General features: G+C 41.3%; 2 protein-coding genes across 2 annotated transcripts in view; one reads left to right on the forward strand and one right to left on the reverse strand.

The window, feature by feature from the left end:
- Positions 1-266: 266 nt before the first annotated feature.
- Positions 267-10,208, forward strand: atoh8 (atonal bHLH transcription factor 8). The gene is made up of 4 exons (XM_046405867.1): positions 267-2,158; positions 2,764-2,919; positions 3,649-3,840; positions 9,588-10,208. The coding sequence occupies exons 1-4, from the start codon at positions 1,553-1,555 to the stop codon at positions 9,591-9,593; spliced, it is 960 nt and encodes a 319-aa protein (XP_046261823.1). The 5' UTR covers positions 267-1,552; the 3' UTR covers positions 9,594-10,208.
- A 1,536-nt stretch (positions 10,209-11,744) lies between these two features.
- The window catches only part of tmem129 (transmembrane protein 129, E3 ubiquitin protein ligase), a 35,986-nt gene continuing 24,233 nt past the window's right edge, over positions 11,745-23,497 (reverse strand). The window contains exons 4-7 of the mRNA XM_046405866.1: positions 13,865-14,025; positions 13,603-13,756; positions 13,404-13,476; positions 11,745-12,913 (exon numbers count right to left, since the gene is read on the reverse strand). Coding sequence (XP_046261822.1) covers positions 12,729-12,913; positions 13,404-13,476; positions 13,603-13,756; positions 13,865-14,025 — 573 coding nt within the window. The 3' untranslated portion in view covers positions 11,745-12,728. The remainder of the gene's footprint in view (positions 12,914-13,403; positions 13,477-13,602; positions 13,757-13,864; positions 14,026-23,497) is intronic.

Genomic DNA, 23,497 nt, shown 5'->3' on the forward strand with positions numbered 1-23,497 from the left:
AGAAAAGGCATAAGCTGGGGAAGATCCTAATACTCTGTGTTGAAACGAAACTTATGTTTCAACACCAGCAGCGTATATATAGCAGACCACTGTACTGTCTGCTATGTATACACATAATTGCTATTTCATTAGCAGGGGCAGGCCAAAGTTGGTCTGTCATAAGTTGCAATTTGCATATGAACAATACAATACACTTTTCGGGAACTTTTCGGGCGTTAAGATATTTTCCGGAATCCCCCCCCTCCCCGTTTGTGGGCGTGTCTGTATGTTTATGGAGTTCGAGAGAGCTCCGCCAAACAGACGCCAGCAGAGTAAGAGGAACGCGAGAAGTAGTTGCTTTGTGACCACTGAGCTGTCTCTGCACACGCTGTTATTTCCGGAGAAGCAGGAGAACGGAGGACTCACCGATGTAAACTCAGAAGATACACTCGTGGGCTGATGAACTATTATTCATATCGGGATAACAAGTAGGCTACATGTTGCAGTAGTCTACTTCAGCGATTTCGCTGAAGGGGCCCCGAGCTTCACTAAGGGATGTATCGGTACCGGGATATTATCATGATGGAATAGTACGGGCCCGTGCCAGTTCTGTGTTTATCTGAACTTTAAAATACTGCTGTGGCACTTTTTGACAGGGGTGGCGAATAGTATAGAAACTTACAAATCTTATCCTCTTGGTCGATTAAGTTTGTTGGAATTTGTTGACGCTCATGACAGCCTTTGTTTTTGTTTAACTCTATAAATAATCCAAAAGACCAGGTTGTTTTGAAAATTGAGCTGTTTCATAGCTGTTGTATATAACATGATTGATCAATGTAACTGCATTTTGAATTGTGATTTTGCTCCTGGAGAGTTGCCATCCTGGCTCATGTGCTATTCCCTTTATTTTGCCCAGCAGCTGCAGCGCCACTACAGCCTATCTGTGCTCACTTTGTGTCTCAGGGTGGGTTATTCTCAGTGCTGCTATGCAGACTGACTGGAGCCATGCTCAGAAAACTGTGATGGTACAGGCTCGAATGCTCACATAGAAAGAAACCTTTAGAGCCGAGAAAAAGCTCTCTGCCTAGCAGATGTTACACACGCTTTGTGTTTTGATGTGGATTTAATATGGACTTCAGAATGCTGCTCTGCAGACACAGTGGAGCCACAGAAAACCTGCTGGTAAAGTTTAAGTAAGACATAACTTTTAGCCTCTGTCAGTGTAGTTGAGTAGCTTGTGTTACACAGGTTGCAGGGTTTAGATTTTGTAATACTGTACTAAAGCCATTCTAGTTAAGTGTATGCACATTCAAAATTGGAAGGTATCACCAGGACTGGGATCAAAAGTTATGTCAAATTCTCTTGACTTTTTACAGTTCTGACTTCCAGTTGGTGAAAGTTTAGAACAGTGGTCCTCACAGACTTTGTGGAACTGAAATATTTTGTTGGAAAATTTTGAAGGCTTTGCAGTTGAGACGTAGTTCAGTTTCGTTTACTTTTGCATAGTTAAAATTAGAATTGTGGTTAATATTTATTTCACTTTAACTTGTTAGTTAAACTGTATTGTTGGAAAATGAGGAACCCTCATCCACTGAGTAATGCCTGGAATAGGTGTATTAAGAAAGAGCCAGTATTGATGACTGTGCCAGGCACTAATAAGAGGTTCAAGAGGAAGTCCCGCGAGCCTAAAAGGCTGAAAACCTACCCAGTGGACATGTCTGATGTTGACTCGATAGATGACATCCAGATGGAGGCAAGTAATGTCACCAGGTTGGCTCCGCTGCAGCTGATGATTTCACAGGAGGCAATGGCCAGCACTGCAGGGATACTGTCAGAACGACCAGAAGGAAACTTGTCTCCTATTCAGAATGGTGCTATAGATATGAGAATGGGCATTAACATGCCTGCCATCACCTCCAAATTGTCCCAGTTACCTGCCTCTCCATTCTCTGAACCGGAGATCTCGCAGTGGCCCACAGCCATCTCCCAGCCTCTGTCCAACAGACCCAAAATGGGTCTCTGCTCGACTTTCCCTCTGTCAACCAGCAGGAGCAGCCACAGCCACTCATTCAGCCACCAGGACTTTTCCCTGGAACCTTCTTTGTCGGAACAAACTGCAGCTCTACCTGTCCCCAGAGTGTCCCAGACCTCTCAGTGTCAAGAAGACCAGTCACCTAAGGTGAATGTGTGGAGTCTAACCTGTTCTGAGATTTACCTACTAAATATCAATTATCAAAATTAGATCTTAAGAATCAGTTAATCAACAGTAAATTAAGTAGCAAGAATTGTGATTATTTATTGGACTGTATTTACTGTATGTACACGGACTCGTTCCAGTTTCTTCAATGTGAGGATTTGATCGGCTACTCTTGAATAACTGTATAATATTTTTGGGTTTTTTCTTTGTTGCTCAGACAAGTTGAAAGTGTCACATATTATGGATTAGTGAAAAACATGATCAATGCATTAATCAGAAATGAAAATAAAACTTTTGCTGTGCAGTTGTAATTGAGTACAATTTACCTTTTTTTGAGCTAATGTTTTTCTAATTAGGGTTGGCGGTACTCATCAACAATCATGACATGTCAATTACTGTGGTAGGGATCTGCCCATCTTCAAAGCTAATGTGCAATTTTGTAATACAAATATAAAGACAAATATAAATCACTGTTAAACTCATATATGGAACCCCATTAAGTCTGTGTGGTGTAAAAATATCTTGTTAATTACTTTTGATCAGTTGTATAATCTGGTCCTCTCATGTCTTCATGTCTTCTCTCTCAGGACTCTCCCAGGAAGCAGGTTGGAGTCAGTGGTGATGGACGTGAGCGTCTTCGAGAGGTCAAAGCCATCCAGCAGACCAGGAGACTACTCGCCAATGCCCGAGAGAGGACTCGTGTCCACACCATCAGTGCTGCATTTGAGGCCCTAAGGAAGCAGGTCAGATTGAAAACATACACACATAATCAAGTCTGAATTACTAAAGTGAGTATACCAGGCCAGGTAGGACTTGGTTCATAGAATGAGAGATATATGAGATTTTGTGTACCTCTTTATTATCAATTACAACAACAGCTTTTGCACAAAACTCCACTGTTATCCACTGTGCCATGCTGTTGCGCTGGGTAATAGATAGATATAGACAAAGATAGATATACTTTATTGATCCCAGGAAATTACAGTGCAGCAGCAGAATTATGCACAATGACGATACCATGAAAGAAAAAGAATAACTTATACAAAAAATGTTAAAATAGCAATATACAAAGCAATATAAAAAGTGTATATTCAACAAATGAGCAGTGTAATGTTGTGCAAAATAAAATAGAATGTAAGGTGCAGTGAACCGAGTGTGTAAAAACATATAAAGTGCCTAGTGACTGTATGTTATGATAATATATATGTGTTTCTTCAGTTTGATGGAAACAGCCCGTTAAGAGAGATTGTTAAGACTTCTCAGCGACCTCTGACATTGAGCTAGAACCGGCAGTGCAAGTGTGTTCCAATGTTTTTATAGGAAGGAACATATTACAGAAATAAAGTTTGCTTTCTTTTGTTTTAAAGTTGTACTGACAGTCTTAGCTTGTTTCTCCAGGTCTTCCTGGAGGTCAAACATGTAAAAAAAAAACAAAAAACATCTGCCCATCTCCCCCTGTTTACTTCTCTCAGGTACCATGTTACTCCTATGGGCAGAAGCTTTCAAAGCTGGCAATACTGCGTATAGCCTGCAACTACATCATGTCTCTGGCTCAGTTAGCCGAGTTAGACTACAGTTCAGACCACAGCCATCTGAGCTTCTCTCAGTGCGTGGAGCAGTGCACCAGGACCCTGCAGGCTGAGGGCAGAAGCAAGAAGAGGAAGGTGAGGCTAAACACAGAGCATTCATTCCCAAATAGCAACCCAAATAAGCCTTTACTTACAATTTCTTCTGCCTCCTTTATTACAATATTTGAGCATATTTCATTAAAAAACATCCTTTTTCTGACCTGTTTTCTGAGTCAACCCATTCTCCCTCTTCAAATGTTGTCTTTATAAATTCACATAAATTGCATCATTATGACAATATGTAATGTCATATTCACCACCTTGCTGAAAACACTTACCGGTAAATACTGTTTATTTTTACTGTCACAGAACCTTCATGGGAAACAAGAGCTGAATTTCAGTGACAGTGGTTTAACAGTGAAAGAAGTGATTGGAAGTAATCATTGAATGAGAATACTGTTAGTGTTTAGAAGTGTTCTCAGTAGAGTGGTGCGTATGACACATCATTAATGCTTTATTTAACTTTATTGTGCTGTGTTACGAGTGGTGTTATTATTGCACATCAATACACATTTACACTTGGAAGCCACCAATAGAACCAATCTGAGCTGCTAGCCACTGAGCAGCTCCACAGGATCAGTTTGGGTTAAGGGCACTTATGTTGCAGTAATGAGGAAGGGGTAAGTGCTGCCTTCTTACTTTCCCCACCCAAATCTATTATGCCAGTCGCTTAACAAAGAAAATTTGTGTTCATGATGAAGACTTCAAAGTTAACAAAAACAGTTAAAAACAGATTGTAGAGCTTCTTAAAGCATAGTTTCACAATTTTCTGTCTTCAAACAATAGTCATGTGTCCATATGAACACTGAAACAGGTTTTGATTGCTGCAATCATTTTTCTTTTCATACTTTAAATGATCCCCCTTTTCCTATTAAATAATCCTTTCCTAATGAGCTTTCAATGTACACAAAATGATAGGGACAGAATCCACAGTCCTTGTTTTGCAGTCATCTCTGATAAATCAATACTCTTTCAGACTCTACTTTAGGCAACAGACTGAACTAAATGCATGTCTTCATGCAGAATGTGATTAAAATCTAAAGTATTCTGTACTCCACTTGGAAAGGGGGTGCATAAAAAAGTGAAGCAGATTTTAGGAGCTTGACACATTGTCACAAACACCTGTCACAGGTGTCACAACAAAAAACATTTTCCTATGCAATCCCATACAAAGTCAGTTTTATTGTCATATGCACAGAAAGAAACACATTTCCCTGTACAATAAAATTCTTCAATAGAAACAAAAGACAATTCTAAAGTATACAAATATAAAACCTCTATCTAGCTGCCAATAAACTATGTACATAGACTGTGCAATGGTAACATCAAACGGGATAAATATTTTACTGTTTTACTGTAAGTTATCTATCTATGTACCGTAATTTCTGGACCATAGAGCACACCTGAATATAAGCTGCACCCACTAAATTTAAAAAGACTTCCCATTTTAAAACTTGTACATATATAGGCCGCAACTGTCTATAAGCCGTAGGTGTCCATGTTGTCAGTTTCTCTTTTGTTGTCACTCTCAATGTCACTTTCGTCTTGAGGCAAAATCCATAAATTAGCCGCATCATTGTTTAAGACGCAGGGTTCAAAGCATGTGAAAAAAGTAGCGGCTTATAGTCTGGAAATTATGGTATATAAAATTTAAAAATTTATTTTAAAAGAGCCAGTCTTATCTGGCATAACACAGTAATGTCAGCATTCTAGCAATTACTGCTATGATATATGATACCAGAGTTAAATGATACAACACCTCAAAGCTAGAAAGTCAATTGCATTGAATGTCAACACAGTCTTATGATTCAAATATTGAATATCTGTTCACACATAATCTGTGTGTGTGTGTACAGGGAGCAGGCTACAATGCAATTTCATTGCGCTATCCTGCATTGTACAATGACAAATACTAAACATTAACCCTTGAGACTTGAACCAATGCTTGTCTGCTACAGCTGCCAATTTGACATTTTTCCTCTGCTCCTTTCTCACACTGTTTAGGACTTATTCTCAGGACTTTTGTTTTTGTTTTTGTTTTGTCTGTTACACATCCATCCATCCATTTTCTATACTGCTTATTCATGCAGGTTTACAGGTTCTTCGCGGTCTTCAGTTCCACTAAAAACACAATGCCTGTCTGTGCCATGTTGGCTACAGCACAAGTGTGTTTACTTTGTCTCTGGTTCCCTACAATGTAACCTACTCTCTGGTAGTCTTCCAGTCAATTAAACACAGACACACACCTCAAGCTGACTGACGGATTTCAGTTGGGCAAAAGATTTTGAAAAGACAATATAGGGACATGACCCAAAGTGCCCACAATACATATTCAATACACTCTACACACTAGTTAAAATACATATTTTTCACAGTGATTAAACTTGGATGTTAGGCCTGTGCACTGGGACTGTGTTTTGAAAATGAAAACCGATTCATTCATCTTCATGCTAAAGCAGACATGTTGCTCTTTTAGATGGAAACTAGCTGAGAGCTTTTTCCCTGTTTTCTGTGTGTCTCTTGTGTGCATGCTGGACTGTGTGTCTGCATGTGTGTGTGTGTACTCTCAAAGTCCCAGACACCAGATGTTTAGAGTGGAGGGGAAGTGGAGCTGGCGCCATGAAGGGCAGAGGGCAGAGAAAAGGCACGCGAACTGAAACCACACACACACAGTTTGCACATTCCCCAGCAGTCTCTCCAATATTTTCCCCCACTCTGCCTCTAGGCCATCTGCTACAACATACTTTGAAACAAGGAAGGGAAAAAACAGTAATCATCAGCCTGTCAGACAGCAGCAGCTGGTGGAAAGAGACAGAAAGAGGGATGTAGTGTGTGTGCGTGTGTGTGTATGTGTGTGTGTGTCTGTGTTGGGGTGGGGTGGGGGTGGATAGTAAGAATATATACTGTATATATTTTAAATTTGTCAAAGTCACTGAGTGCACATCCTTAGCTGGAAGAAAACTTTTTCCCTGTATGATTATTAAGGGTGCTTTAAGGGTGATCAGCCTCTGATTGTCATTGGCCGTTATTGATATAAATAATTTGACCTGTGCTCTCTATAAAGGCAGAGGAGACAACCTTGAAATATTGCAGATTTACCCCATTAAGCTACGCCAGTTCATATTTATATTAACAATGTCAAATATCGGGTGGCACAGTAGTGCAGTGATTAGCATGTCACCTCACAGCAAGATAGTAACAGTTTCGAATCTTCTGTGTGTTTGTTTGTGTTTGTCTGCAAGTCCGCATGTTCTCTCGGTACTCCAGTTCCCTCCCACAATCCCAAAAACATGCACACTGGGTTAACTGACTACTCAATGTGTGAGTGTGTGAGCATGTGTGATTGTCTTGTCTTTGTGTGTCAGCCCTGTGATTGACTGTCCAGTGTGTACCCCGCCTCTGGCCTGTTGTCAGCTGGGATAGACTCTAGCCCCCTGCGACCCTATATGGATAAAGCGGGTACAGAAAATGGATGGATGGATGTCAAATGGCAGTTTGTAATGTCAGAGATGTTGCTGATAGTGATTTAGTCATAGACAATTACTGTCTGTTACAAACTGCTTTACTGGTAGCAGCAGATAGCTGTTTTCAGTGAAAAAAATTCTGGTATACTGCACACTACCTGTCCAACACCATTTCCAGTTTGTGCCGGGGGTGTTTGTAGGGGTTGAGGTCATGGGTCTGTGCGAGTCAGTCGGGTTGTCCTGCACTGGACTCATTCAGCCATGTCTTTTTGGACATTGCTTTGTGTGCTGGGGCAGAGAGGTGCCTTCCCAGGCCTGTTGGAGTTGGGGTTTGAGGTATAGCATTGTCCACAATGTCTTGGTATGCTGAAGCATTAAGATTTTCCTCCACTGGGAGTGAAAGGCCATGCCCAAACCCTGAAAAACAGCCTCATATCACGCCTGAATTCAGTACTAAAGGGGTGTGTTGACTTTTGTCTATATGATGTATGTCATGCTTGTGCTCAAGGCCTGTTCCACTGCCCCCAAATATAAAAGATCTAAGTAATAATTATGCAGAAGGTTTGCTTACAAAGTAACACCATTGAAAGTTGGCAGGAAGAGGAACGGTGGGAAGGGTCATTTAATAGGTTAATTGAGCTAACTAGTGTCCTGCACCTACAGTTAGCAGTTACTTGGGCAAAAAGTAAAGCTATCTGTCCATCAGGAAGCAGCAGGACTTCAAAAAGGAAATGCATCGACTCTAATAATGAATTGTGTATGAACGCAACCGTCACTGAAGGACACTGTTCACCCGATTTAGAGTTTGTTACATTAAGATGCTGACCATTTAATCAGCAGTTATTACTATAGCTGTTTACATTCCACCAAATGCTAACATCAAGATAGCACTGGACATTCTGTTGACAACAGCAGACTGTGCAACCTGATGGGCTTTTTATCATGGCCGGGGACTCAGGCAAATCTAGAATTTGTCCTCCATAAATTCTACCAGCATGTTACATGTCCAGTGAGATGTCAAAATACACTGGATCATGTAGACAGCAACATTAGGGAAGGATACAAAGCCTCCACACTGCTCCACTTAGGGCAGTCTGACCATCTCTACCTCTTTATTTACTCCAGCATACAGATATCTCATCCAAAAAAAAAAAAACTAAGCCTAGTGTGAGAAACAAAGATCTGGCATGAGGATGTTGCCATTCAACTCTAGGGCTGTTTCAGGCATACATTCAAGTGGGATGAATTGAACCAGCGACCCTCCGGTCACAAGCCGCTTCTCCAACCTCGAGGCCACAGCTGCCCCGGGTGACAACTGTGGTGGGACTGACCCAGAACAACGTTGAGTCTGCCTACATGGACAAAGTCCAAAAACTGGCTGTTTTGTGCATTACTAATAGCCTGGCATTAAATCCATGTTAAACAAAAGAAAATAACTGATAATTGACTTCAGGAGGAGGAGAGAGGAACTAGCTCCTCATACATTAAAGGAGATTTAGTGGAGAGAGTCGCTGAATATAAATTTCTGAGCACCTACATCTACCAGGACCTCACATGAACTGTCAACACCACCTCTCATAAAGAAGGAACAGCAGCGGCTCTATTTCCTAAGGACTCTGCAGAGAACAAACCTCTCCCAGCAGCTGCTACTTTGCTTTTTCAGATGTTCTGTTGAAAGAATTCTCTCATGGCAACTGAGTGTGATTTTCACAGCTCCACGGGGGCTGACATGAAAGCACTACAGAGAGAGAGAGTCATGGGATGAGTGCAGATGGTTAAAGCAAAGCATAAAGTTATAAGCATAAAAGTATAACTGCACAATACTGCTACTGTGCAGCGAAGCACTACCTAAGTTAGTACAGAAGTGTAATCAACCAACGTATAGAATCTCATATGTAGCTTAAACTAAAATCTTTCTGAATAAGAATGTTGTAATTTCACTGGTATGTATTAGAAGTGAAGATAAGTATGTAGGTTTTTCTTAAGGCACAATTTTTTCTTATTTACAGAAACAGATTGCATGCTAGTCTGTCTTCCACTATTATCCATGATAGCCTGACATAAATCTCTTCCACACTGTCCATCCTTGAACAGTGCATTACAAGGCAGGTAGCTCTGTTTTGAGTGAGCTGGGTCCTATTAAGCTCTTGTTCTGAAACACTTAGACCAGACTTCAGAGCAGTAATTGAGGTGGGATAAGAATAACGATTGTATTACTAGTTTAACTATTATTATAATTTTCTGATGGAAATGCATTTACTAAGGATAAGAAGATCAACACATCCTATTTTAATGGACTTATTTCTTTTTGTGTTTCAGGAGTGAAGCTGATAGTGGTGTCCAGGTCAAACACATAAACTAAGAGGATACAGGACATTTTGAGGACAAATGACAAGATCAGGATCAAAGAACAGTTGAGGAAATGTGGAAAAGGTGAACAGGATGATTTATATTTTTTATGAATTACTTTTACCACTTGTTGGCAGGTGAAATAACAAATACTTATCTGAGATGGAATTGTGAATGTTCTGACCTTGAACAAACAACTGAATAACAGACAAATGCAAATGGATGTATGGACTTGAAGATTCATCTCACGCACTCCCTCTGCAATGATCTCTTCTCACATATGCACAGCTACACAAATTAAATTAATGTGCTCCAATTCAGTATTTCTCATTGTTGCCTTGTTAACATCATATTTAAGTATGTATTTCCTTCCCATGAGCATAAAGCTTGTCTGCAAGTGTGTACAAATCTCCAGAACAACACCAGCTTAATGAGGATAAAACCACACATTCATATGGCAGAAAGAGGGAATAAAGTCAATTTTTGAAGTTTCAGTGGTTTAAATATTAGATGTCTCTTTTAAACCTTGTGTCTATTTCAAAATATGGAAATTATGTTTATTCAGTACTAATAAAGATATTTTAAAAGTGATTACACTGCTGAATTTTGCACAAACAATACAGTAATACAACAGGAGTACTATATATTGGATTTCTCTCTGTACATTAACATGAATGCCACAACAAATATTTATGATAAAGAAAAACACCAGAGGCACTAGAGTGATTTGGTTTGCTCCTCTATAAATATTATTTACATATATTTACAAAATAAGTCATAGGTCAGACTCATATTGTGTAGCCTGGCTATTTCTGTAGTTTGACTTTGTTCTGGTGGCTTTTTGCAGGTTAAAGATAGGTAAGTTCAAATAATTTTCACCAAACTTAAAGAATCTAGAGTTCAACAAAAATACCACCCTTCCAGACTAAACAATAAGCAACAAAACATAAAAAGTCTTTAATTTATACTTGCCCATTTGCTCTGCTTCCAACACATCAACTTCAAAGACAAAATGTTCACTTGCTGCCTTATGTATCTCACCCACTCCTAAGTGCCATTGTAATGAAATTACTCACCTGTCACTGGTAACAATGTTATGGTTGATCAGTGCGTATGCTGCAAGATGGCATGTACAAAGAATTTAAATCTCTTTCACTATCACATGAATGACACTTCATGCACAAACACAATTGTCTGTCTATAGTTATTGGCAATGATTGGAAATTACTATTACCTTCTCGAAAATGAGAAACTCAGCTGATCTACTGGTGCCTTTTGTTACTCTATACCAAAAAATAAAGTTACATACATGTAAATGCTAATTTCCAGACAATTCAAGTCTAGAAATTACAGTCTTACTTCTGCACATATCCAGATTTTCTAGTAGATTTGCACAAGCACTCTGATGCAGGTTGGTAATGTAATTGGGGACTAGTTTATAGGCCATCGACTAAGCAAAATTTTAATATCATAGCCAACCTTGCTTTGAGTACTGTTTATGACCATGTGCCAGTCTACCCATCTTCTAATGGCTACTTCCAGCCGGACAACACACTGTCATCTCAGCTGTTTCACCAACACAACAATTAATTCAGTGTACTCCTGCAAGAAAGGAGAGAATGTCTGCCCAGCTGTCATACAACATTAAGCAACTTTGGTGGTACTTTCATATATTCACGAACTAATGTCGCTGTACTTGTAAGGGTGATTTAATGATGGGAAAATGCTACATGGCATTATGGAGTTTTTATGGAGGAGAGGAGTCTCACTGCTTACAGTCTAAGTTAAAAAAAAAAAAAACATATGGTGATGAAAGAGTGCACAATGGATGACACAATATTAGAATGTGAAAAGTCTTGTATTAGTCTATATGCTTTATTTATCTTCTTTTCCCATTTAACTTTAAATGTGCTTGCTTGCCTTCTTAAATGTTCCGCTTGTGAGGATCAAATATCACTTTCATCTCTGTGCATCATATACAGAGGTACTGTAAGCCTGAGATGTGTTTGCATAGCCTAGCATGGAGGCTGGAGGGATACTAAACACTTTAAAAAGCCATGGACATCCATGACAAAATTGCTGGTGATTTGAATTCTTTCAGTGTTGCTGATTTGACATATAAGGGCAGGACAAATTACACACTTTATTATTCTTATTTGAATGTGGAGTATGATGATCTCACATAAAGCCCAGCACATCTCTGCTCAATGATAATGGGAGCACAAATCTAAATAAAAACACCTGTGAAGTTGTGCAGAACTTTTAAAACCTTTACTTGCAACCTCTCCCAGTACTCCCAGTACACATTAGAGTGAACAGTTTACCTCACTTGCATGTCTTAGCACAATGGAAGGAGACCGAAGCTACAGACTTGTATTCAAACTGTAAAAGATCATTTTGGACTGAAGTGAATAATGATCCTGTACTTTCACCCCTATTGACAAATTTAAAGGAATATTATGTAGAATTTGTTGATATTTGTAAACACACCATTCAAAGGTGCAGTATGAAAGAAAGATGGTTGATTGTTGGGTGTCATTCCCAGGGCACTGATGCCCAGAAATGTAATGTCCCAAATAATTATCCTAAACACAACTAAATATTATAAAAATAAGAAAAGGTCTCTGTAGAGACATTGCAACATTATTTTTCTTTACACATTGTTTTCTTTGGGAAAATTCTGCATAGTGTACTTTCAAACATAAAAGCAAATTTCAGAATTTTATCCTTAAAAAATATTTTTTTAAAGAAGTTCTTTGGGTAGCTCAAAATGATCATGATGTACCATTTGTGGCAAAAGTTGAGAGTTCAGCACTGAGTTGCTACAGACTGAAAACTTCACTACTCACTACTGTGCGGCAGCTATAATTTCACTTTCACTTTTCTGGGTAAAACACCAAATAAGCACATTTTCTGCAATGTCATATTAATCATGTCACTTAACACAATGTTGAGGTTCAAACCAAATATTTATCAGTGTTATATCATTACAGAAAAAAAAATTATTACTCTTTATTGAACATATCTCTCAGAGATATGTTGCTGAGTTGCTTAAGAAAAACCTCCACGTTATTTAGAGGAAAAGGTACAAGGATGCGTAGATGGTTCTTGTCAGCGGACCACACAGATGTCCAGTATGCAGAATTTGGCCCTACAGGTAGGGCAAGGGGCTCTGCTGGACAACCAGGTCTCAGGTTTTTGCTGATCTTGGCGGCTAACAAACCATCGACCCAGACAGGACAGACACCACATGGGTCTGCAGAAACACTGTTGGCACTCTGAATCATTATCAGCTCCTGGAACACACATCATTCACAGAGTCAGAGGCACAGTTCCATTCATTAACACATGCACAATCTCATATTTTTATTTTGTGAGGATCTTCTTTAATTCCCTAGTTCCCTAGTTGAAGTGCTAGAAGCAAAGACAGTTCTAAGACTGATGAAGGCTTAACTAGGATTTCCCATCAGTCTCAGAAATGAAGAAGCCTAAAGAGAGGTGAAAATGTCTTCAACAACCTAAAAGATATCCAATTGTCTTTGCTTCTTGCACTTCAACTACCGGTACCATGACCCGGATGACTGAGAACCTTGACGTAATGCATTCCCTAGCCATTTATCCTACTGTTAATCACAAATAATGTAAAACCCTAAGCCTTACCCTCACCTGAACCTAATTTTAACCTAAGATTAAAAAGCAAGGATTAACCTTCAAATGGCACTTTGTTGTTGTGATGACCAGCCAAAATGTCCTCACTCTGTTGATCAAAAACGTGTAGAAGCTTACCTTCTGTGTGGCAGAGTCTGACCAACTTGGTGCATGCTGGAACTTGCATACAGCCAATACAGGGCTCCATTTCCTTTGTAGAAAGAACATTCTTCTGAATCATTTTGTATTTTTTTGTTTAATTGTAATCCGATGGACAGGACTTTTCAGCTTAGTTTCTGAGGACACCAACTGCATAAAGACACATACAGTAGTGTACCTGTGAGAGTGTGTATGGTTGATTGAGTTCCACCTCAGCTTTAAATGTTTCCAGGAAAAGTTCACTAATAGTTTGGTGGATCACAATGTGGGCTGAGTTTCTGACGGGAGCATGAAGCTTCTCTCGGAGTTCTGCATACTCTGTAGAGTTGAGCCTGAAAAAGGTGAAAACAGGACTTGACGTTTTGGAACATAGTACATGCTGTTCTGTTCTGACAGTTCAAGACCCAAACCGGTATAGACACACACACACACATTTGTACCTGACAGAAAAGGGTTTGACAGAAGGGTTGATGCTGTCCACTCTCAGGGTCAAGATTTGTGCAGGTGAGGCCAAGTCCGGACTTAACTGGTGCTGTCTAGACTCTGTCACTGTCATATGACATTCACTCTGTAAGGCCATGTAGACATGATAGGTGGTCACCTGGAGTGAAAGCAAAAGAGGGTCAGAAATGTAAGTGAATGTTAACCGTTTAAGCAATTACACACTCATAATCAATACATGATAAATGGGACGCAGCCATCCTGCTTAAGACAAGATAATCCAAAATGTTAAGCTCACTGTCTGTGCTCTAAGTTTAAAGATGTTGATTTGTTTTACCTTAACATTCTGTGATTTAGAATTTAATTGGATGCTTCTAGAAGTGCTATATATGACTTGATAAACATACGGCATAGATGGGACTTAAACTGTGTGTACTTACTAAAATGAAAAAAGGGATTCAAATAATGGCCAAGGATGTTTTTGTGACAATAAATAAATACATACACATACACATAAATAAAGGTCTGTACCAAATACAGTCCAGGGAAAAAATATTGTGCATAAGTGCCTGTTACATAATGTGCATGTCAATTAGGGGTGTAAAAAAATCATAATTTGAGGATGGTAATATTTTCTTTTGCGATGCTGAAACAATTCTCAGAAACATTATCACTTTTTGATAATAACGATAATTTAAAGAAGTGCCAAAACCTCACTGTGTAAGGATTAGTTTAAATTCAAACTCAGGAGCCCCAGTCCCCTCCAGTGAGATCATCCAGAGAATGAAAACATCCCTGCGGTGCACCTCCATGCTTTTTTCTTGTGCGCCATTGTGACCGTGAGAGCTACTCTAGGCTTTCCTTGATGTCCCGGTCGCCAAAAAGGAGCACCTCAAAACGCTTGAGTTGCTTGTTGTCTTGTGTGTCTGTCAGTGTGAGTGTTTTCTTGTTGAGCCTATCACTGCCATTTAACTGACATTTTACCAGTTGAAGGACTATTATGAAGCCCATCGAACAATGGTTGGCTTGCCTTGTTACCGTGTGGTAAAATAAGCCTGTTCATTGCATGTCTGTAATAATTAGTATCCTCCCTGCTCTATCTACTACTCCATTCTACTCCGTTTCCTCTTTTACTAACCCGCCTACACACACTTTACACTCACAACTATCTGACTGTAGGGATCACATGGTAGCATAACCCAGGTTTGCTCCATATTTTTGCTGGACATGTGTTAGACCACATTGTCCCTCAATTTGTTCCAAAATCTCTTTGTTCAAACCCTCATGTTTATGCCTACCATATTAAACCGGGTGAAATGTCACTCATGTGCCCTCGTCCACCATTTTGTCCTCTCCCTCTCTCCCTTACACACACACAGACACACACACCATGTGTGCTTTTGCTTTGCTGTAGTAAGTGTGTCTGTTGCTTTAGTTGTAGTCCATGACAAATTGTTATTAATTGGAAGTGGTGTTGATTGTAAATTAATATTACTTTTATTAATAAGTTCTGTTATAGCTTAACTGGTTCATGTTTGTAATTATTTGCATATTGGTGTAGCAACTGCTGGATTCTGATTCCTAGTGCTCAGATTCAGACCTTCACTGTTTACTGTTGAGTTGATAGTATCCTATTATTCCACCAGAGCTTTACGTTCCCAAGATGCAGGATTGGATTGTCGTTTCTAGAGTCTTCAAAAGTAGATTGGGAACTAGAGCCTTTAGTTATCAAGCTACTCTACTGTGGAATCATTTTACGGTTTTGGTCTCGAAGGCGGACACCCTCTCTACATTTAAGAGTAGACTTAAAACTTTCCTTTTTGACAAAGCTTATAGTTAGGGCTGGCCTAATTGTTACTACTATTGTTATCATAATCACCATAGTACCTTCTGTAGCACCACAAGGGCTTATTACTCCTCATTAATAGAAAGAAACAAGAACAATCCTAGATTCCTCTGTAGCCAAGCTAACTAAAAACCATAGGGCTATTGATCCATGCATCCCTCCGACTCTCAGCAGTGATGAGAGTTCACTGACAAGATTGTGAACATCACAGCGAGGATTGGCAGTAGTACTCCACCAAATACAGTTTCTCTTATAGCAACCTCCACACCTAAAGTATGTTTGGACAGCTTCTCCCCCATTCAGCTCTCAGAGTTAACTTCAGTCATTACCTCATCCAAGTCATCCACCTGTCTACTTGACCTGGTCCCAACTGGCCTGCTTAAGGATGTCTTTCCCTTAGTTAACATTTCTATACTGAACCAGATCAATCTCTCTTTAGTCACAGGTTATGTATCACAGACCTTTAAGGCGGTTGTCATCAAACTACTATTAAAGAAACCTTCCCTAGACGCAAGTGTATTAGTTAATTACAGACCTATATCCAACCTTCCATATATCTCCAAGATCCTTGAGAAGATTGTCCTAGAGCATCTCCACTCTAACGACCTTTTTGGAGCTTTCCAATCTGGATTTAGAGAACATCATAGTACTGAAACAGCACTGATAAAAGTTTCTAATGACCTTCTCCTGGCATCCGATAGAGTCTTGTCTCCATACTTGTACTTCTAGACCTCAGTGCTGCATCGTATACCACTGATCACAACATTCTTCTCCAGAGACTGGACCATGAAATTGGGATTAAAGGATCCGACCTATTACGACTGATGGTTCAAGTCATATTTATCTGACAGGTATCAGTTTGTTAACATTAATCATAATTGCTTCAAGTACAGTAAAATTACTTATGCTGTACCTCAGGCTTCAGTATTAGGGCCAATACTTTTCAATCTCTACATGCTGGAATTAGGGAATATTATCCGGAAGTACTCCATCAATTTTCATTGTTATGCTGATAATACTCAGCTATACTTATCCATAAAACCAGATGACAGAAGCCACCTTACCAAATTGGGAAAACTATATGAAAGACATTAAGCCCTGGTTGTCATTTAACTTATTATTACTTAATTTAAAAAAATTATTATTTTTATTATTATTATTTATTTAAAAAAATTTCTTTCACCTTCATAGAATAGTAAAAATAAGGAACATTCTATCTCAGAGTGATGTTGAGAAGTTGGTCCATTCATTCATCACTTCTAGGCTGGACTACTGTAATTCTCTTTTGTCAGGATGTTCAGTATCTCTAACAACAGACTGGGAGGTGGAGCTTTCAGCTACCGTACTTCACTACTTTGGAACCAACTCTCTTCATGGGTCAGAGAGGCAGACACTCTCTCCACTTTTAAGTCCAGGCTAAAAACATTCCTCTATGACAGAGCTTATAGTCAGGGCTGGCTCAGGTACCTAAACCATTTTATAGCTATGCTGCCATAGGCTTACCTTGCTGGGAGACTCATCAGGATACAAGGAGCCATCTACTCTCCTCTCCGCTCCTTCTACGCATTTGCTGTTCCGTCTTTATCTGATATTCTGTGTAGTCTGGCCCTGGCACTCTCTCTGTGTCTTCAAAGATTTCTCCAGAGCTCCATCCACCGGCAACAACCTGCATCACCTCCTTTGCGGTCCTTCTACCCTGCCTGCCATCCCTGCTCATCAACCAACCTGCTGCTCCTGCTTTCCCTGTTCATAGCCCAGCCTGCCCACCAGGAGCTGCGTCCATCAGCTCTCCCCTGACTGAACATTCCTGATCTATCTATCCCATATCTCATGTTGTTAACTGCTTTCCTGTCTATACAACATCCACTGCACGTCTACCCATCCTGGGTGAGGATGTTGCTCACTCTGAGGTTTCTCCCATTTTTTCCTTGTTAAAAGTTTTTCTGGGAGTTTTTCCTTAGTCGACGTGAGGGTTGAAGGGCAGAGGATGTTGCTATGATGTTTTGTAAAGCCATTAGAGACAAACTGCTTGTAAAAATGGGCTATACAAATAAAGTTGTCTTGTCTGTATACTTCATCATTATCATTATCAACAGTTCCAATACTTTTGGTATTACTGCTGTTGCTACACAGTAGTATATCCCTATACACTGAATAGTAAATCTGGCATAAATTGAGAATCTGGAGATACATATCGATTAGCCAGTTTCTTGCCAGTACTCATTAGGGCTGTACATTTAGTACATTCCAATCACTTTCATATACTAAATTCAAAATTTAGGTATGTCAGTATTCATCCAATTCATCCATCGTAGAGAGCACTCATATCTTTTTTATATAAAAAATGATGTTCTGCGATGGCCTGCGCTAGATTATCCAGCTCATTACAAAAATAGTGCTGGGCTGACAATAACATCCAGGTTCCATTTCACACAAAAGGGGGGCCTACAGATTACTGTGCTGATTATGGATGAGGTATCATGGAGGTACAGAGGCAGTTTTTCAGCGCCACAGTCACCAAGTACTTGTTCGTGGTGGAATGCTGGGTCTCTGTTAAGACTATATTAAAGAGTATACTCTAGATCCGCTTTGTTTGGAAACGAGAAGCCAGGTGTAGCTATGTAGCTATCTGTATTTCGCAAGCTAAGTTTCACTGTTTTCAAAATAATGGTGCAGATATGTTCTGTTTTCAGCTGCAAAGTTGCAAATGGAGAAATGGTGAACATCCATGCATGACCAAAGGATCAAGGACTACAAAAATTAAGCTGAGGCCCAAACTCATTTCTTGCTGTGCTGCCAGGATGAGAATATTTAGTAGGTCAGTTTGTAATTTTATCTTCAGTGACTGTTTCTAAACAAATATGCAGTGTGCTATATTGTGTAGCCTGCCAAATTATACAATGATCCACAGGCATGTACCATGTCTTGGACTACATCAGCTACAGTGTATCATGTAAACACAATAATAGATGAACGACTCAGACTATATTATTTTTATGATGCCTGGACAATTATTAGATGTTAAATTTATCGATACTGGACTATGCATGAAGCAATACAAGGTTTGGATGAGTACTACACGTGGATGTTTCAGGGCATCAGTCTTTGGGTAGTTGGCTTGTAGCCCCAAACAAAAACAGTGGGCAAGGTGTAAAACAGACTATAGGCTAAAAATATAGATACTACATTAAATTGCTGTCTTCATCTCTTGTCATCTGCTTTATCTATGTCTGTTTGTTTTGCGTTTCACCTGAATTAACACAAAATCCAGCATTGTGTGGCACTCAAACTGGTGAAAGTGAAAAATGAAGACAGTGAAAAATAATTTCAATGTCACATTGTACAGAAACTACGTTAATGATTAGCACTGCATGCTGCAACAGCAAGATTAACATGGCCTATATGGATAAAAACTATTAATATATTCATGCGTTTATGAAAGGCAGTTAATAAAATAAGGCACATTTCATACAAACGTAAACTAACCAAAATACAAGATTGGAACTTTCAGAAAATATATGTGGATGTGCTAAATATATTAAAGTATAAAGCAATGTCTCTGCATATGCTGAAAACTGTTCCTCTGATCTACTACACACTTCCAATGCAGACATGCGAAATGTTCAGTATTAAAGTTTGCATAAACAAGCAGGCCATCACTCATTGACTGCAGTTTACTTTTACAGCATTACAAATGTTTACCAAGATTAGAAGGGAATTCTTCATTTCCCTAGATTCAAGCATGATCACATAGTGAACAGGAACATTCAACTCTTCTCCAGCTCGCTGGATTCAACAAGCACAACTGGAAAGCCTACAGAAATAGACCCACTCTGCTGTTGCAGCTGTTGTTGAAGTCAAATTGTGCAAGTTTGCCAACTCCTAACACTAATAACGTAACTGTGAGAAAAATACCTAAATAGGCTAATTATATCTGTGTGCCACTTTGTAACTGTGGTGATTAAGTGACTAATCAGAATCAGAATCAGAATCAGAATTCCTTTATTAATCCCTGGAGGGAAATTCTTGTTTTTACAGACATTGCACATGCAGTATTCCCGACCAAGAAAGGAGAAAAGTGCAGAGTATAAAAAATAGGATAAACTTAATAAAGATAGGGTAAACAAAACTAAAATCTCAAAGTACAGGTATTTACAAAAAACTGTATTCGAATTTTTAAGAAAAATTTAAAATACAGGTATGTGCATGTGTAAAAAGCCAATATGTACATTGTATATATACAGTGAGTGTGTCCATCACAGTGCTGAGTTTAACAGTTTGATGGCGACAGGCAGGAATGATTTCCTGTGTCGCTCTGTGGTGCATCGTGGGAGTATGAGTCTGTTGCTGAACGAGCTCCTGTAGCCGATCAGCACATTGTGGAGAGGGTGAGAGGGAAAGTCCAGTATAGTTCTTATTTTGGACAACATCCTCCTCTCAGACACCACTGTCAGAGAGTCCAGTTCCTCTCCCACAACATGGCTGGCCTTCTTGATGATTCTATTGAGTCTGTTGGTGTCCCTCACCCTCAGGCAGCTGCCCCAGCAGGCAACGGCATATGTGATGGCACTGGACACCACCGACTCATAGAACATCCTCAGCATCGTCCTGCAGATGTTGAAGGACCTCAGCCGCCTCAGAAAGTAGAGGCGACTCTGGCCCTTTCTGTAGACCATGTCCACATTCTTGCACCAGTCCAGTTTGTGGTCTAAGTACACCCCCAAGTACTTGTACTGTTCCACCACCTCCACAGTGTCCCCTTTGATGTTGATAGGGGTCACTGGAGCCTTAGTCCTCCTCAGGTCCACCACCAGTTCTTTGGTCTTTGTCACATTGAGCTGTAGGTGGTTTTTCCCGCTCCATGTGACAAAGTTGTCCACTACCGTCCTGTACTCTCTCTCATCCCCCCCAGTAATACACCCAACCACTGCAGAGTCATCAGAAAATTTCTGAAGATGGCAGGACTCTGTGCAGTGCGTAAAGTCTGTGGTGTAAATCGTGAAGAGGAAGGGAGAGAGGACAGTCCCCTGTGGAGCCCCGGTGTTGCTGATCACTTCATCTGACAGGCAGCACTTCAGGCGTACGTACTGCGGTCTGCCCGTCAGATAGTCTGCGATCCAGGACACCAGTGGGGCATCCACCTGCATCGCTATCAGCTTCTCAGCCAGCAGAGCCGGCCTGATGGTGTCAAACGCACTCGAGAAATCGAAGAACGTGATTCTCACAGTGCTTGCCGGCTTGTCCAGGTGAGTGTAGACTCTGTTCAGCAGGTAGATGATGGCATCGTCCACTCCAAGGCGGGGCTGGTAGGCGAACTGAAGGGGATCCTGAAGCGGTTGGACCATGGGCCTGAGCTGCTCCAGGACGAGTCTTTCCAGGGTCTTCATGATGTGTGACGTCAGGGCCACAGGCCTGTAGTCCTTGGGGTCGCTGGGACGCGGCGTCTTCGGGACAGGAACGAGGCATGACGTCTTCCACACCACGGGGACCCTCTGAAGACTCAGACTCAGGTTGAAGACGTGATGAAGTACTCCGCTTAGCTGGGGGGCACAGGCTTTCAGGACCCTGGGGCTCACACCATCTGGGCCTGCAGCTTTGCCTGCACGGAGTCTCTGCAGCTGTCTTCTCACCTGGTCAGCTGTGAAGGTCATCGTTGGGGTGATGGGTGGGGGAGGAGTGCTTGTGGTACCCAGGTGAGAGTGGTCCACCCAGGCTTCTGGGGACGAGGTGTGAGCGAGGCCATCCAGATGGAATGTGGGTGGAGGGAGAGAGGCTGGAGTGGCTGGTTGCTGCAGCCGTACTGCTGAGGAGTCGTTTGAAGTGTGAATTGGGGTCCCTGTGTCGAATCTGTTAAAAAACTGATTCAACTCGTTCGCCCGTTCCACACTGCCATCAACTCCTCCGCTGTTTGGCCCGTAACCTGTGATGGTCCTCATGCCACTCCACACCTCTCTCGTGTTGTTCTGCTGGAGTTTCCACTCCAGCTTCCTCCGGTACCTCTCCTTTGCCTCCCTGATCTTTGATCTCAGGGTACGCTGGATAGCTCTCACCTCCTCCCTATTGCCTGCTCTGAAAGCCCTCTTCTTGTTGTTGAGGATGGCTTTGATGTCCTTGGTTACCCACGGCTTGTTGTTGGGGTAACACTTTACAGTTGTGGTTGGGACAATGGTGTCCACACAGAAGTTTATGTAGGCAGTGATGCACTCAGTGAGCCCATCAATGTCCTGGCCGTGGGGCTCACAGAGTGCCTGCCAATCTGTCACCTCAAAACAGCCCTGGAGTGTCTCATTGGCCGCGTCTGTCCATCTCCTCACAGTCCTTGAAGTTGTGGGCAGACGCTTTACGAGAGGCACATAGCAGGGGGAGAGGTGGATCAGGTTGTGATCTGACCTGCCTAGTGGGGGGAGGGGGGAAGAGCTGTAACAATCCTTTGCATTTGCATACAGCAGATCAATTGTTCTTCCCTCTCTGGTAGGACAGTTCACAAACTGAGTGAAAGTGGGGAGTGTTTTGTCCAGGTTAGTATGGTTGAAATCACCCGAGATTGCAATGAATGCACTCGGGTGCTGAGTCTGTATCCGGGCTATTGCAGAGTGAATAGTGTCACATGTCCTGCTGGGGTTTGCAGAGGGGGGAACATAAACAGTTACCATGACAACATGTGAAAACTCCCTGGGCAGGTAATATGGACGTAGTCCAACGGCACAAAGTTCCACATCCGGGCTGCAGATGCGCTCCTTCACCGTGATGTGAGCTGGATTACACCACCGGTTGTTAACGAGCACGGCAAGCCCTCCCCCTTTGTGCTTACCGCTGGTAGCGCAGTCTCTGTCCGCACGGACCGTATGGAAGCCCGTTACCGTCACATTGTCGTCGGGTATGTCCTGGTGCAGCCATGTCTCCGTAAAGCACATCAAACTGCACTCCCGGTATTCCCTCTGACTCTGCGACAGTGCCGTCAGTTCGTCCATCTTATTCCCGAGTGACCTCACATTTCCCATGACGATAGAGGGGAGACACGGCTTAAACTTTCTAGTCATAAGCCTCCGCTGTTTCAAAGCTTCCCTCTTCCTCCGTAACTTTTTATTTCCCCTGCATCCCCTGTGCGTTTTAATCCAGCATTCAGCAGGGATTACTCTCGGTGTCTTCCCTGGAGCGGTGGCCGGCTTCAGGTCCATCAGCTGATCCCGAGTGTAAACAATGCGGGCAGCGAGGAGTTTCATCGCCGCTCCGAAAAGTGTAGCTCAGCGACGAACAAAACACCAAAAAGACACACAACTTTCCTAATATGCTCATTTGAAATTCAATGCCTTTGCTAACTGTTTTGCAGTCCACTTTTACAAGATTACAAATATTTACTAAAGTGTAAATAAGTGACATTATATACTTCACGCCTCCATGAACCACCACCTAAATGTGGTGGAGGGGTTTGAGTGACCTAATAATCCCAGGAACAATGTTGTCGGAGGCTGTTTGCTCCTGGAAGGGTCTCACAAAACAAACTGGTCCTGAAGGAAGGGTGAGACAAATCATGGGGGCCCAGTCGGGCCCTGCCCAAAGCAGGGACATGGGCCTGTCCTCCAGTGGGCAAGCCCATGTCCTCCTGACTGTTGTATGTGCTTCTGCACCAAATGACAGTCCAGAGTACCCACCCTTTTGAAGTACCTGGGACAGGTGTTGGAAGATGCACCTACTAGGGATTCCATTGTTATACTGGGAGACTTCAATGCTCACGTGGGCAATGACAGCATGACCTGGAGGGGTGTGATTGAGAGGAACTAACACC

This window comes from Scatophagus argus, chromosome 12 (genome assembly GCF_020382885.2).
Source record: "Scatophagus argus isolate fScaArg1 chromosome 12, fScaArg1.pri, whole genome shotgun sequence".
Taxonomy (NCBI): Eukaryota; Metazoa; Chordata; class Actinopteri; family Scatophagidae; genus Scatophagus; species Scatophagus argus.